The sequence below is a fragment of the Hydra viridissima genome, unplaced genomic scaffold (assembly GCF_058129835.1).
Source record: "Hydra viridissima isolate aposymbiotic clone 2 unplaced genomic scaffold, HvirCarnegie_v1 scaffold_4, whole genome shotgun sequence".
Classification (NCBI taxonomy): domain Eukaryota; kingdom Metazoa; phylum Cnidaria; class Hydrozoa; order Anthoathecata; family Hydridae; genus Hydra; species Hydra viridissima.
The window spans coordinates 4434398-4450543 of NW_028324303.1; the positions used below are offsets into that span (position 1 = coordinate 4434398).

The 16146-nt window shown below is 30.7% G+C and overlaps 1 protein-coding gene across 3 annotated transcripts in view; it reads left to right on the top strand.

Moving 5' to 3' along the window:
* LOC145183513 (dual E2 ubiquitin-conjugating enzyme/E3 ubiquitin-protein ligase BIRC6-like) overlaps nt 1–10553 on the top strand; it is a 44206-nt gene extending 33653 nt beyond the window's left edge. The window contains exons 29-42 of one of the 3 annotated variants that reach the window (XR_016452257.1): nt 1522–1637; nt 4288–4413; nt 4640–4843; nt 5055–5216; nt 5470–6806; nt 6906–7116; nt 7225–7387; nt 7493–7604; nt 7729–7924; nt 8224–8501; nt 8635–8864; nt 9133–9372; nt 9476–9822; nt 10028–10553. Coding sequence is in view for 2 of the 3 variants with exons in the window: in XM_090086519.1 (XP_089942645.1) it covers nt 1522–1637; nt 4288–4413; nt 4640–4843; nt 5055–5216; nt 5470–6806; nt 6906–7116; nt 7225–7387; nt 7493–7604; nt 7729–7924; nt 8224–8501; nt 8635–8864; nt 9133–9372; nt 9476–9664; nt 10028–10276 (3813 nt within the window). In the remaining variant the exon portion in view is untranslated. Of the gene's footprint in view, nt 1–1521; nt 1638–4287; nt 4414–4639; nt 4844–5054; nt 5217–5469; nt 6807–6905; nt 7117–7224; nt 7388–7480; nt 7605–7728; nt 7925–8223; nt 8502–8634; nt 8865–9132; nt 9373–9475; nt 9823–10027 lie in introns of those variants that run through there. The other 2 variants (XM_090086519.1, XM_090086520.1) reach the window with 2 other exon arrangements.
* The last annotated feature ends 5593 nt before the right edge of the window (nt 10554–16146 follow it).

A 16146-nucleotide genomic window follows, 5' to 3' on the forward strand; every position in this document is an offset into this window, starting at 1 on the left:
GGCAAATTTTAACCTCTGGGTTGGTGCATTACATAAAAAAGTTTACAGATGTAAACTACATAAAACATTGATATTTGTTGGGTATGTCTGGTTCACAAATAAATGTATAAGTTAAGACCCTTGTACTTAATGTGCAACAAATATTTAGGTATTTATTCAAGCATTGATTAAGTTTCAAATTAAAGGAATCAGTTGATATCTATTGCCTTTTATTTCATTTAATAAGATAACAGAGGAAAACATTGCATTTTTCAAAGATGTCTTTGCTAAAGTATTATGATTTTTAGTATAACAAACTAAGAAATATTCATAGTTCAAAGTTACTACATAACTCAATGGTAGTTCCTGGAGAAATATTTAGTACCTTTTGTGAAATGCAAGGTGGACAGCTATGTTTGTGCAAGTCTGACAGTTCCATGTGGGGATGCTTCTTCAGCAGCAATAACTGAGGCTGCAATTTGCTCACTCACCAGAGAATCCTTTGTAGCCAGTTGTCTCATTTTCACAAAATGAGAAGTTATTGCAGCTATGTGGAATTCCTTTTCTGAGAAGGGATAAACAATCAGAACACCTTCTTTGGTTTAAAGATGGTTGAGGTTGTTCAGAGGAAGACTCCAGTGGATGTTTTTCATAGAACTTTAAATGCACTATTAGACAGATCAGGCAGTCACATTCTTGTTCGCATGTTGAAGGTCAAATTTTTATGGTGTTAAATTGAAACGTTAGAGGGAGTGTAATATTTTCATTATTTTTCTTCTTTCCAAGAGCAATCCTTCATGTGTCCCAAATACCTTTTGGGACTCATGAGTCTGAAAAGTTGAATTTGATGTTAAGCACGATTTCCAGTGTATTAGTTAATTGGTCATTTAACTCTCTTGTACAATTTTTCATGCAAAGGATGCAAACTATTTTTCTACAGTCTTCATGAGTTCTCTTCGAGTTTGGCATTCTTAAGAATTGTTCTTAAAATTTTGATATAGAATTAGCCTATACAGGGCTAATTCTAAAAGTAAAGTAACAGGGTAGTTGCTGTTTCATAAAAAAAAAATTCCTTGTTAGTATTAAAACATTGAAAATTCCAGGAGAGCACATTAATTTAAAAGGCTGGTATTTTAGTTTTCATGGAAAACTTTAGTGACATTTTTACTCATAAATGCTGTAAAAAATGCAAACAAGATCTAAGGCTATCATCTTAAATTATTTTTTAAATAGAGGAAAATTTCAAATCAAATTTTCTTTCACGGACAGTTTACAGGTGGTTTCAAGTTTTGCATTTTTGTAATCAAGAATAGCAGTACTATCATCCCCCCTCCAAATGGTTTCCATGGAGGACTCTAAATTAGTTTCTAGTAATTCTCAACACATGTGAAGTATTTTAAAAATTCTCTTTCATTATTTTAATATGAAGCCAATTTGGTTAGTTGTGTGAACATGATGTCTGCTTGATTGCTTAGAAATTAAGCTGATTTATTATAATTGCAATTTTTTTTTTTAATGTAATGCATGTGTCATGTATTTTAGGAGCTTCGTTTGTGTTTGCATAGACCTCGAGGTTGTGACAGTTTAAAACTGAATCTATTGGAATTGTTTGGAAGAACAATATTTACTATTATGGACAAGCCTCAAAAATTAAACTTGTGAGATATTACTTAAAATTTTAAAGTTAAAGTTTTCTTTTTTCATAGATTTTTGTTCTAAGATTTTTGTCCTTTTAAAACATTATAGGTCTGATAAGTAGCCTCTCTAACTCTACCTGTGTGCATATATAGAAACAGATATGCAAAATATTTAAATGGAAATAATTTAGTATTTCTTTTTGTAGGTTTTCTTTTTTAAGACATTAAGAAAGAAAACTTTAATATCTAAATTATTTCTTTTGGAACACCTTTGAAAACTTTTGCCCAGTCTCTTGCTTATCTTGAGACTTTTTGTATTTGAACAACTGATATTTATACGAAAGTTCTATGAATTATTTAGCTGTATTCATTTGTATTTATGATTATAGGATCCTTCCAAACTTGATGCATTAAGTTAAAATAGTTGTGTATATATTCTTCACGATTGGTTTAAATAATTTAAACAACATGTTCTATGCATACAGTATCATTTTATTTCCTTCTTTTTAAACTTAAACCAACTTACCTCCCATCTCTCCCACTTCCCAACTTCTGAATTTCATTTGTGTGTGACTGTGAAAAAAAATATTTGGGAATATTGACCATTGTTTTCTTTCTGTATTTAAGGATTATTCAGAAAAAATAAATACTCATTTAATTAGTCAAGTCCAGACATCAACATGAAGAATAATATTTGATTTGTTAGTTAAAGGAAAAGATGAAAATAAATATGCAAGCTTAACTAGTGAAGAAGCAAAAGCTGAAAATTGTATGTTGATTTCTTGATATTCTTCTGAATGCAATCAGATTCAGTTAACTGAAAATTCATAAGGGACTTTAAGAAAAAAATGGGCTGCAATTAGTAAACAGAAAGACAGACTCACAAGAAATGGCTCCAGATGGAAATTTTGCTAACTGAACCCCAACATGTTAAAAATTTTGCAGTCATCCAAAGCATTTGAAGATCTCTCTGTGAAGTCTAAGAAGAGAAAACCTACTGAGACTACTGAATTGTAGGAGTTACCACAGAGAGCCTGTTTTATGCTCTTATTCTAAACCTCAATAAGGAAGGATGACCAAAAAATTCCAAGATTTTGAAATAATTAATAGAAAGTGATATTAATGGATCCTAAAGCAGACTGCACTAAAACCTACTCACCAGAAGAAACCCTAGCTTTGATGTTGGACTGTAGAATGAGTAGAGCTGATAATCAAAATATTTGTCATGGGTTTTAGACAAAGGTTGCAGACTATACCCTGCTTACTACTATTCAGTCAAGGCAAAGTGTGATTGCATTCTGGAGACTGGAATTAAAGCCTCAAACTACAGTGCTTCTGTTATTTTTAGGGACCAATATGCAAATAATGGACCAAACTATAAACTAAATTTGGAAAGTAGTGGATAAAACAAAACTACCTGAATCTAATTCAATCTTTCTTATAACCATTATAAGCAAGGTCATATTCAATGATTCAACTGGACAGTCTGTTTGGACCTGGAAATCCATACTCACCATCTTTGGATTTATAATCTGGGATGTCTGTTAGATGTAGGACATATAAGATCAGAAGTTAAAGATCCTGGATTTTTTAATGTAAACACAGATGAGAAGACAGAATTAAATGCAAATACAAAAAAGGAAATGTTAATGATATATTTGGAGTAGTAGTTGATTTCTCAGAAGTGTAGGTTCTGGCACATCAAAAGATGGAAATACTGTGAGATGAGCATTTAGGAGCCATGAAGCATTTGATGAAATACTTGGAGTTGATGTAGATCTTGTTAAATGATTCTACATTATCCTTTGTCCCTTACCCCTTAAGAACCCAATATATCCAGATAAATTTGAACTAATTGTATCTTCAAGACATGTAGTACAATTTGAATAGTATCCCTTGCCTGCTGGAGTTCACAAGATGATTGTGCATTCATACCAGGTTGTAAGAGACAAGTCTATGATAATTGGCATCTTGTCTGAAGAAGCTCTGGAAAGCAGAAACAAAGGTGTTGAAAACTACAGGGAATACTTTATAAGAAAACTTTTAAGAAAATTGATGAATGAAAATGTAGTGAGAAAGTTGCTCTGCTCTTCAGACCTATTCATCATTCCTATGGGGATAGGTTCTGGATCAAAGAAGAAGCTAGACCTACCTAAAGAATATCTTGAACTTGTTCTGTAACATTTGAAATTAATTTTTAAAATTCTTCGTATTTAAATGATCTTAATAACATTCTTAACAATGTTATGTGTCCTAAATGCTGTTGGTGCCATCTGTCAGGGGGTCCTACATGTGCCTTTGCTCTGGAGACTATTTTAAATGAATAGGTCTTTAAAAAATGAGTATAAAACATGTGTCCACATGTCCAAAATTATTCTGTTATGCGCCCTTGGTGTTCTTTTCTAGATGGTGGGGTTTATCAATGTAATGATAAGGGTACTAAAATCATATATGAAGTATTCACTGAAAATGTCCTCACATGGTATTACTGCCATATTACAGTGGGAAAAAAAAAGATTTTATTTGAAGTAGCTCAGAGTTCACTATGTCCACAGTGCGATGACTCCACTTTTCCAATAGTTTTATTTCCAAATCTCCACTTTTCTAATAGTTTTTACTTAAATATATTTTTTAAAAAGTGTTTATTAAAACTTTTCTATTACATTTTCAGTGAAGTATGGATAGATTTGCTGTCGATGATGTTAACAGACAACAAATCATCAATTGAGCTGATCAAATCCTACTTAGATGATCGCTTACTTGATTCATTAATTTGTGTATTACCATTTTTGACAAGGTTTGTTGATTCTGTTTTTCATTTTAACACCTAACTTCTTTTTTTTTTTTTTTACATTTTAATCATAGTTATTTTCAAAACATCTTGCTAATGCTGTGATTTCTTTTTGTAAATCTGTTAATTACAAAGTTTTTAATTGTCAAATAATTGTTGTGCTATTATCTTGTAATTGGAAAATGTTAGGTGTTTTGTTATAATAATTTTTTTTTTTCCTAAATATATATAGGTTATCTTTACATCGAATATCCACAGTGTTAATGTCCATTTTTTTGAGATCTTTACCTGATTTTGCATACACATTTGTGATGCAAACCACTAAACATATGTTACAGATTAGCTATTTAAATCGATTCAGTTCTTCACAGTTGCAGCTTCTTATTCAACTGTTATCAGATATTGTTTTAAAAACAGATTCAGCACAGCAAATTAGGTAAGCCATGTAACAACTAAGTTTCTGATGTTATCTATTATCACTTGCAGTAGTTTTACCAGTTTTTTTATTGAAAGAAAAAAAAGTAGCAACTTGTTTTAATAGAAGAGCTTATAAATGGCTCATCATTATTGCTGGTGTTATTATATGTGTAATAACTTCAGCGAAAGCATGGTTGTTGTTTAAAATGGGTTATTGTTTGATATTTTAGAATATTTTCATATCTTTTTGAATGGTTTGCTGAGTTTTTAAATGTTGCACAAGATGATTGTAATGCAAGAGTATCAGATGTTATTCAGTGTTTTATAGTAAAGCTTTTTCTACATGCAAAGAGTTTGCAAATTGAATGTAAAGTTAGCGAGAAGCTGCTCAGGTATATTTAAATACCGATTTCAATATTAGGAAGTGTTTCTCTAGCTTATCCCTTCATTTCTCTTAGTTTGAAAGTGTCTAGGTTAAATCATTTCAGAGCAATAATTGTGTATGCAATTTTTTCAGTTTATGAATTAGATTGTTACCATGTGTATGAAATCCTAAATTTCAGGTATGCTCAAGATAAGGCACATGATAACAAGTATTGCTATCAATATTTTGATTGTTTAAATCTAAGTGAAAATTTTTTTTAGTGGGCTTGAGAAATTTATTTTAAATAATACTACACACCATTCCAACATTGCTTATCTTGGTCAGTTGCTTCAAATGGCTATTGAATCAAAGCAAGACTTTTTCCTGAAATACTTACAAATAGCTGATACATATCTGAACAATTCTTTTTTAAATAATACTCAATTTTCAAAAGCTTTAGACATCATAGTTTTTGCATATCAAAGCAAGATTTCTATGGTACATGATAAAACATATGAGTTTTTAGGAAAACTTTCAAGACATTTTGCAGACATTTTATCTCAACCTACTGTAGATTCAAAAAATGTCAAATCAGCATGCATGATTTTAAGTTGTTTATGTAAGTTTTCTTCAGCCAACAATGGGTTATCTATTTGGTTTTATTCTATTGATGGTAGATTATTTTGGAAACAACTTTTACAATATACGCTATCACAACATGTAAACTCAAATGTACTATTACATATGTATAAGCTTCAACAACAAACTATACAATTCTTTCATAACATTTTATATTTAAACAAGGAAAACATGTATTATTTCTGCAAGATTCTTATTGATGTTTTATACTGGACAAAGCAGCATAACTTGACAATGAGTGGTTACTTAAAGCAGGTTATAATGCATTTGGTTATTGCCGAAGATACCATCATTGTTCATTTTAAGTCAAAATGGAATATGTATATATTGCAGAATACGCATAAACTTCATTTTAGAATAACAGCAACATTAAATGAAATAGAACAAACATTGTTTAAAATTAAAAGTTCTGCAGTTACTGAAAATAAAGTACCAAAGTCTGACAACAATAAAATGGTTGACTTGCTAAATGAACAAGTTTTGCAATCTGGAAAGCTTGCAATATTTAAGCGCCAACCAAAATCTATGATGGAACCCACAGAAAAATCAAGTTCAACATTAGATGAGCAGCTTGGCATTGATTTTTTCCAGTCAGATATAAGCAATCAACCTCTTCCAAAAAAATTAAGTATTGGCCAGATTTTGCAGTTATTGCATGAAAAGGACCCTATTTTTTTAGATTCTCCTCCATTGATAGAATACTGTGTGCGATATGGGAAATCAAATGATGATGCTGCTCCAATAGAAAATAATGTACTTCTTTCAACAGCTCCATTTTCAACAATGTTAGAAATGTTTGCTAACTTTGGAGGACTTTCTTTACTATCCCCTAAAGTTGAGGACAATCATCAATCATTTGTGAAGTTGTTCTCTTTAATTCTCCCATTGCCAGGTTTCTCTAGTGTCTTTTTAGAGGACCGCACAAAAGCTGAATTTATGTTGCGTATTATGATGGGTGTGATGGAAACAAAAGCTGGCCGTAAGTAGTTAACTAATATTGTTAATTGAAGAAGTGTAGTTTAAAAGTTTGATTTATAATATTCCTAAAGATTATGCAAGAAAACTTTGTTAATTTTAGAAGTTATTCAAGAATTAGCAGTTGCACAAGATCTTCATGTACTTCCTCTAATGTCTTTGTGGAAGTTGTTGTTGCTAAAGCCTTCCACTTATAAACATTTTATAGAGCTGCGAAAAGAAATGTTAAAACAAGGAGTTCTCAATTTTATAATCAGTCTTCTTGAATGTTTAGTAACCAATAAAAAGAAGAATCTAAAACCAAGTGAACAAAGGTGAGTTGTGTAGCTTTTAGCTCATAGAAAGAGTTTGCTTGATTGCAAAATGCTATAAGTTCAGCTAAATTAGTAATCTGATTCTTTTTACTTGTTTTGGAATTTCAGTACAAGTCAGGCTGTTGGTTCTACTGATATGATTTCTAGCAGTACAAATTACTGGGCAAAGGGAACTGGATTTGGGACTGGATCTACTGCATCAAACTGGGATATTGAGAAAGCATTAAGTGAAAAAAAAAAGGAAGAGAAGCAAGTTGTTGTAATCTTTCAGGTTTGTTTTTATTGTACTTTTTAGAATTTATTTCAAAGTTAAAATAAAAATAAAGCAAAACAGATGTTAAAAGTTTTATGTAATGAATTTCAGATGTGTGTTTAGGTACTGGCAGCTTTTCTATGCGAAGACACTGAGATTTTAAATGATGTCTACTCACTTTTTGAAAACTCATGCATTACAGAAGTTCTTTCTGGGTATCTTAGAAATGATTCAGGTGAGTGGTATTTAACAGTTTAATAAAAATTAAAAGTTGATTTTTTTTTCAGTTTTTAACAGGCTTTAAAAAAAAAATGGTACAGCTCGTATTTAAATTTTATATTTTTTAAAATAAACTTTAGTTTTTGACATGTCCCATCACATTGTGCTGTATCATGCTATATTAAAGTTAGTACAATCACTTGCTTCTTCCACAATCACCTTAAGACTTCTCATTGGAACGAAAGGACCTCAAACATTGAAAGAAAGTTCTTCTTCAATTGTAAGTTTGTTATCAAAGCTGAAATCCTGTGTGGAAACATACAATAAAAGGCTCAAGTAAGATATAGTTTTTTAGATTTTTTTTTCTTTTAAAAGACATTTTTAACAATTTAAATATCTTGGATATTTATAGATAATTCAAGCAGTGTACAACATGAATAAATTTAAGAGTTATAATTTAATATAATTTAATAAAATAATTTATATTCACTTAAAGAATTTAACTATTTTCCAAATTTTAAAAAAAAAAGACTTTAAAAAGTTTTACAAATCCTTATAAAAATGAAAGGAAATTGATAAGATTCCAAAAAAAAAATCTACTGTTGTTCTAACTTGTTAGGTTTTTTTTGTTGTAGAGTAACTAACAAGCCTAAAAGAACAGTCACAAAGTCACGTGTCATTATATACAAAGATGAAGAAGATTTGTCTCCTGAGACTGACACTGAAGAGTTAAATATTTTACTTGATCATATTGAACTAATATCGGACTTTGTTCAACACAAAGCAGAGGATTATGACAAGGAACTGAATGCAGCAATGGAAAATGATAATGAAGTTCTTGAATCTTTCGAATGTCTTAAAGGCAAAAGCAATGATGAACTGTATGTGGCTACAATGTCACGTCTTCAATTTGGTGAGATTTTACCTATCTATTGTTAGTGTTCTATAAGCATTCGCTCTTATTTGTTTTTTGGTTTAGAATTTTTTTAGTGCTTCTGGATTTTTAATTGTATTTAATTACTTTAGATGTCTTTTGTTTTAACTAGATACATATGAAATTATAACAGAAAAGGAAGATGGAACATTGCATTTTAATGTCCCTTTTTACTATGCATCAGCTGTGCGCTCAACTGCAGGTGTAACAAATGATGCTTGGAGTTCTTCACGAGCTCGCAGGCTAGCTCAAGAAGTTGCTACATTATCAACTTCCTTGCCTTTATCATATAGCTCTACTGTGTTTTTGCGATGTGACGATGAAAGATTGGATGTTATGAAGGTGAGAAAATAATTTTAGTTGGGTCAAAAACAGTTAAACAGTTAACTGGAAACTTGATAATTACGCACAAGTATATTTGTTTAGTAATACATTTAACATTTGGTTCTCTAACAGAAAATTTAGGAAATTAAAAAATAAATTTCTCTCTTACAGAATAACAGATTTTTAAAGAGACCTATAAATACAAGTCTGTAATTTATCTATAGGATTGACGCCGTGTAATATTTAGTAGTTTTCTTTGATGCTAGAATTTTTTTTTTAATTTCAGGTACTTATAACAGGACCAGAAGACACGCCGTATGAGAATGGTTGCTTTGAGTTTGATGTTTACTTTCCAGCAGAATACCCAGCTTCTCCAATGAGTGTCAACTTGAGGACAACTGGGAAACAAACAGTAAGGTTCAATCCTAACCTTTACAACGATGGAAAGGTCTGCTTAAGTGTACTTAACACATGGCACGGAAGACCAGAAGAACGGTGGAATCCACAAACCTCTAGTCTCTTGCAGGTGCCATGAGAAGTTTGTTTCTTTTTCTGATTTTTCTCTAGCAGTTATATATTTATGCCTGCTCTTGGTATATTACTGAATATTAATTTTGTTTTATGATTAGGTTCTTGTTTCAATACAATCCTTGATTTTGGTTAGTGAACCGTATTTTAATGAACCTGGTTATGAGAGAATGCGTACTACACCACAGGGTCAGCAAAATTCTTGTGATTATAATGCAAACATTCAGCAAGCAACAATAAAATGGGCAATGGTGGAACAGATTAAGAGGCCATCATTATGTTTCCGAGAGGTTTGTTTATAGCTGTTGCGTTGCTGTTGTTTAGCCTATTCTCATCATAAAGGGTTGTTAATGTGTGTGTGAATCTCTACTCTTCAAATGTTATGATTAAACCAAACTTAAGTTGTTTCGTGGGGTTTTTTGTTGTTTTGTAAGAAAAATGACCTCAGGTAAATTTCTGTTGGCTATCTTATGTGTAAATATAATTAGGGTTCTCTGACATCCCGATTTTACGCGTGAGAGAGAGCAATGCAAACATCTATTAAAAATTAATATTTCTACTGCGCTCTCCTCTGTAAAATTGGGGCCCTAAGAACTGTAAATACAAGCGATGACGTGAATCAACTTTAAAATCTTTTTTTTTTTTTTCTGTAGATTATTCATAAACATTTCTTGATGAAACAAGCTCATGTTATTGCTCAGTGTGAACGATGGTTAGCAGAATCAAAGCGAAAGGCCAGCACTCATAGCTATGAATCTATGAATAATCACCTAGCAGAACTAAAGATTGAGTTAATGAAGTTAGAAAAAAATCAAATTAGTGACAATTTAAAAGAGGTTGTTGATGTTGATGCTGAATCCACTTCTGCTGATTCAACCACTTCAACGGTCGTTTACCTGTAGCGATATTTGTCCCTATTTTAAATACAAGCTTTGCTTCGCAGATATATTTTAAATATAAGCATTGCTTCGCAGATACATTTTAAATGTAAGCTTTGCTTCGCAGATACATTTTAAATGTAAGCTTTACTTCGCAGATACATTATTAACAATTAAGAAACTTAGGAAACAATGAAAGTAAATTTACGTTAGAGGTTGCTTTTATGCATCATGATTTTTCATAAAGATAAATACATTTTTCATAAAGAATTTTTCTTAACGAAATATATTTTAAATAGTCCGTTCTAGAGTTTTCTTATTACTTAGGATGCTGACAAAGCAAGATGGTCATGTTTTAAACTTATCAAATGAATATTAAGACAAGGTAGTTTTTCATCTTGTCCTTTCTTGTCTTTTCTTGTCTTAAGATATTTATAGAAAACCCCCGGTTAGCTTGTCAAATTAAAGTGAATATTTTGAATGTTAACTCTCGAAACTGCAATATTTAGTTCTTTAAGAACAGCGTCATTTTTATGTAAGAGAAAGGAGTTGAGAGAGGACAAAATTCAAGCTATATTATTGAGTAGCACACTCAAAAGTTGATGCAGAATGACATGTAAAGACGTGGCGCCCTCACTTAAGGGGAAGGTGCACTGTTCGATTTTCAAGAAAAAAGTTTTTTTTAAAGGTAATTCTTCATTTATGTGAAAAATAGCCTTTGTTTAAAAAACGAATTTTTTTGGAGAACCATGCTTAAATAACAATAAGGCAAGAAATACTTTCTTGCGCAATTTTTTTCTTAAAAAGTGTCCGTTAGTAGAAGTTTGTCTCAATGAAAAATAAAATCCAAAAGTAAACTTCACATGGCAGCAACTGATCTATCAAAGATTCAAATTTTAACTTTAAAGTAAATCGACCTCGATTGTCAAAAGGGTACAGCAAACGCTGTGTAGATTTTATAGCGCATATTATGAAAATATTCATTTTTTAAACAGTCGACTTGAATTTTCTCCTAAAATATAGTAATTTCCAATAATAACTTTCTACAGCTTGTAAGCATGTAAAAAAAATTTTAAAAATTAAAAAAACAATAATGATAAAATACCAATTAAATAATTTCTTTAAATTCCATCGTGGCTATTTTGTTGTGTTGATTTTCATTGGGTATCCACCGTTCCTACCTCGTCATTAATTTATTCTAATTATAAGGAACTTAACTATACCGCCATTATGGAGGACAAACAAACGTAAACAAATAGATCGACAATGTCAACAGAAAGCGAATATTTGGAATTTTTTGGATAGGAGTATAATAAAATGTAAACAAATTTTTGAAGAATGTATTTTACCTGAACTAATTGACAAATTTTACACCCATAAAAATCGTTTTATGAAAGAAATATCGGATAAAAGTAATTTTGTGCTTAAAGAACACAACTACTTTAAAAAAGAAAACAAAGTTTTTATTGATCACGATTATTGTATAAAATTGAAATAAAAATGTAGTCTTTTAATAAAAATATTTTATACTGTTTATTCTTTTGTTACAAATTCTAGTTTCACTAATTATTCAATCCTGTTAAATTTTAACTATTCCACTATTTTTGAATTGTGGAATAGTTAAAAATTTAACAGGAGGAAATAATTGAATCACATATATTTGTCAAAGAAGAACAAACAATAACAATTTTTTCTATTGAGCATGATCTTGAATCTTTAGTATATAAGTAATCTAATGGCATAATGCTTTGCATAAATTTTTATTTGTTGCATAACAATCCAATAACCCTCTCAACGTGTACTCGAACAGAGGCAATTTTCCGGGTTATTTCTACATCTAAACAAGTAAGTTGTAACTTTCCTTTTGTAAATCCTGGAATCTTTAGCTCCCCACAATAAAAGCCAACACTATCAGCAATCATAAAACCTCTATCGGCTAAAACAACATCTCCAGGAAGGATGTTTTTCAAAATTGGCATTTATTCATTTTTCTCTACGTTCTTTTGATAGAGTCTTTCCATCATCGCCTTATTTGCAAACTATTTTTAGTAAACGAAAGAAAGATTTACCCTTTTCACGACTTGAACGACTTGAACACCCAAATACAGCGCAAAAGTTGATCATATTTATTTATTTTTTTTTTTTCTATAACAATGTTTGCATATTTATATATTTAACTTAAGTTTAAAATAAGACAACAATAATAAGTAAATAAACCAGATTAAAATTTATATTTTCTTATTTTTTTTAATAAAAACATTAAATTTTATAATATATTTTTTGAAAAAACTATGAATATAATAATTAGTATATTAGTTCCGGTAACTTAGTTGTCCTCCATAATGGTAGAACTGATATCAAAACAACTCTTAATTATTTCGTGATGTCGAGCTAGGAACGGTGGATATTAGTTAAGCCAACATCGGCCAGTATATTAGGTTAGCTTCCATTTATGCTCGGTTATGTTTACAAGTATTTTGCTAATAGGCTACTTACATAATTAGCATAAATAATATAATCAACATAATTCTTCTAGTAACGAATTATTTAATAGTATTCGAAACGCAATACGTTAAAACCTCTCAAAAGGGGACACCAACTAAAGCACCACCAATTGACCGCCTCAATTCTCGGTCCGAAACGTTGGTATGTGGCTTTTAATGATGCAACATTTGGATGTCTCTACTTGTCAGTGACCACTTCAAAATACAGGTCCTGAGCTCGTTGAATGATGTTAGGTCTCCTAACAACACTGGTGTTGCAGAACCCTCTGACTCATTGTACTTAGTGATACATCGTATGCAATAAATCTCGGGAACACAAAGAACCGGTCGACTTCTGTCGCCAAGCGTCCAGTGCAATACGTTCAATAATCACGGCTCTTTAGTTATATTCTGCACTTGGTTTCAACATGGCGATTATTTTGAGGTTATGAATGTTTAACACTTGTAGAAGCTATTTAGGCGCCAGATTTCGGCACCGCACCCTGTACTACAACTTGTAGGCAATATTATTTGTTCATTTTTTAATAGAACCAGTCGTTATAATAAAAACATCTGAAAGTAAAATGATTTGATGAAAGCTCCTGTCCATTAAAATTCCATGAAATGAGAAAAATTATTTTTAGGTCACTCGAAGAAGTTAAGTACCGGAAAATTCTTAGCAAATGTAAATAAAAATTTTTGATCTCTTTAGGTTATTGAAAAACGCTTCTTGTTGAAGCAAGCTCAAGTTATTGTTCGGTGTGAAAGTTGGTTAAATGAATCAAAAGGAAAGGTAAGCACTGAGCGTTACTACTTTCAACCACTTAAAAAAACTTAAGTACGAATTGATGAAGTTAGAAAAAAATAATATATCATGACATGAAAAAATCCTGAATCAAACTGATGACCAATTGTATGCAGTAGCTACATTTATGAAGTGCGTCAAATATTTTTCACTTTTTGCAATTTATATTTACATATCACGGACATATATGTTATATAAACGTGCTATTTTTAGCTGAACAATTGTATGATTACTCAAATTAATTACTGGTTGTTTACAAAAAAAAAACACTTGCGTCATTATAATCACCTCCAGACCTCTAGTAAGTTTTTTGATTCAACTAATTTTTTAACTTAAGCCAATTGACAACTAGCGGTTTACAAATTCGTTTACTTCATAAGCTAAACGATTTAGTAAAACACACGGTTCAATTATTCTCTTTTTGGCAATCGTCATGGATAGTCTTTACAGAAAAATGTACAACCAAAGTAAAGTAGCTCAAGCACACTAAGGCCGCACGGGAGTGTCACCATTTGTCCTATTTACATCTCTTCTTGAATCAGTCTTCACTTTCCCGTAATTTGAAGCGATCAGGTTCCTATCTTCATGGAATTCCTATGAAAGGAATGGGGTTTCAACATTTCCCATTTTCATATGCAGCTTTTAAGAATATTGTTAAGAAATAAGGTGTACACTAAGATTGTTATCTTTTTCTATATTTATGCTCTTACACTTCTATGATCAAATGATACAGAATTTTTTGGTTACAGGAAGAGAATATTTTTAAAAATTTTGAAGGTTTTTATTATTAAATACAATTGCAATTATGTAATTATATTATATCAAATACAATTAAAATTATACTTTTGCATGATTAAAAGTCAATTTTAAAAAAATGATAAGTTTTGGGATTGACTAAGGTATAAAAATTGTATTTTTTGACTGGCACAACAAATAAAAAAATATGTATAAACCTCGTATCATTAGGCCGGGTGAATAAAAATGAGCAATTGCTTTTACTCAGTAATTGGTAAGCTTTACGTGAATAAAAACTTCAACAACTTTTCTTAAGTTTTTATTCACGTAAAATTGCGCAATTACTGAGTAAATTGCTTACCTTTACGTGAATAAAAATATCAGGAAAACTGCTGAAGTTTTTATTCACGTAAAGCTGACCAATTACTGAGTAAAAGCAAATGCTCATTTTTATTCACCCGGCCTAATGAAACTTAAAAATAAAAAATGGCGTAGAAAAGTTCTGATTGAACACCAATTAGAACTTTCTATGCCGTTATTTTACTTTTGATTTTGACTAAAGGAGATCTCGTTATGCAGTAGATAGCACCTGGTTGTATTTATTAGTTTCAGAAAGAACAAATACATTAATGATTTTATACCCAAAAATATCCAGTATTTTTCCCATTTACCATTTTCAATCTTAAAAGACCTGTTAAATTTAAGTGCAGATTTAAAAAACGTGGATCCAAAACTGTCAAAATTCTACATATAAAGCAACAAGGGACAGTTACTTAAGGAGAACCAATCTTTCTATTTAAGTTAACATAGATATTAAGATTTACCAGCAGAAGATGTACGAAAATTTAAAAATGTTGGTTAGAAAATGTTTGTAGATAAAAAAAAACAAAAAAAAAACGTTGATTTTTGGCTTAAATTTGTTTGATTGTTAAAACTTATGTGATGATTAAGTATGAGCATATATAATGTATAGTAATAATGTATAATTAAGGATAAAACTACAGAATTAAGATGTAACGGATTTAACTGCTTGGAATAGTTTGCTGCTGATGTGAAACTAAGGTTGAATATTTTCAACAATAAACGTTAGTCCGAAAGACACATTTTTCAATTACATTCATATTTTTCAAGATTCGAAAAGAGAGCTGCTAAATCAAAATCAAGAATGGTTGCATCCATAGAATTAATGAAGTGATTAAGTTCCTTGCACACTATTCAACTAATGACTTTGTAGAATTTGTTGTTGAGAGAGTCTTTTCTCTCAAAAAACATGTGCTCACAATTCAAACTCTAATATCAGAAATACCTGTAGGCCGTAGCGAGGATTCTTGCTAAAGAAAGATGGGATGGGTACGAGTGGGGGCACAAAACTAAATTCCGGAAAGGGGCAAGTCATTTTCGCAGTTGCTGTTCTAGTGGTTAATCAGTCCATTACGTTCCTATTTTTCGATATTTCTTAAAAGATCGCCTTTAAAGAATAATTTAAAAGAACAAAAAAATAGAAAAACTTCAAATTTCATCTAAGCATAATAATACTTCAAATTAACTTCAAATTTCATCATAATACTTTGCATAATACTGTGCATAATAATACTTTTGCTACATTGGGTCGGTTGTTGATCAATTTTTGAAACTTTAAAATTCTTAATTGCTGTTAAGCACAATTATTAGTTAAGAGCTACTTTAATGTGAGTTGACTTCGCTGCAAGGCTTTAACGAGTTATTATCTACTATTTTTATCAAATAAATGAACAAGATTGACTCCATTAAGTATTGTGAGTTAAGGATCATACAGCTATGTTGCCTCAGATAGACCAAACTAAAAGATCTGAAGCAGTCACTAACAATAGAACTATCTTCATTGTCATCAA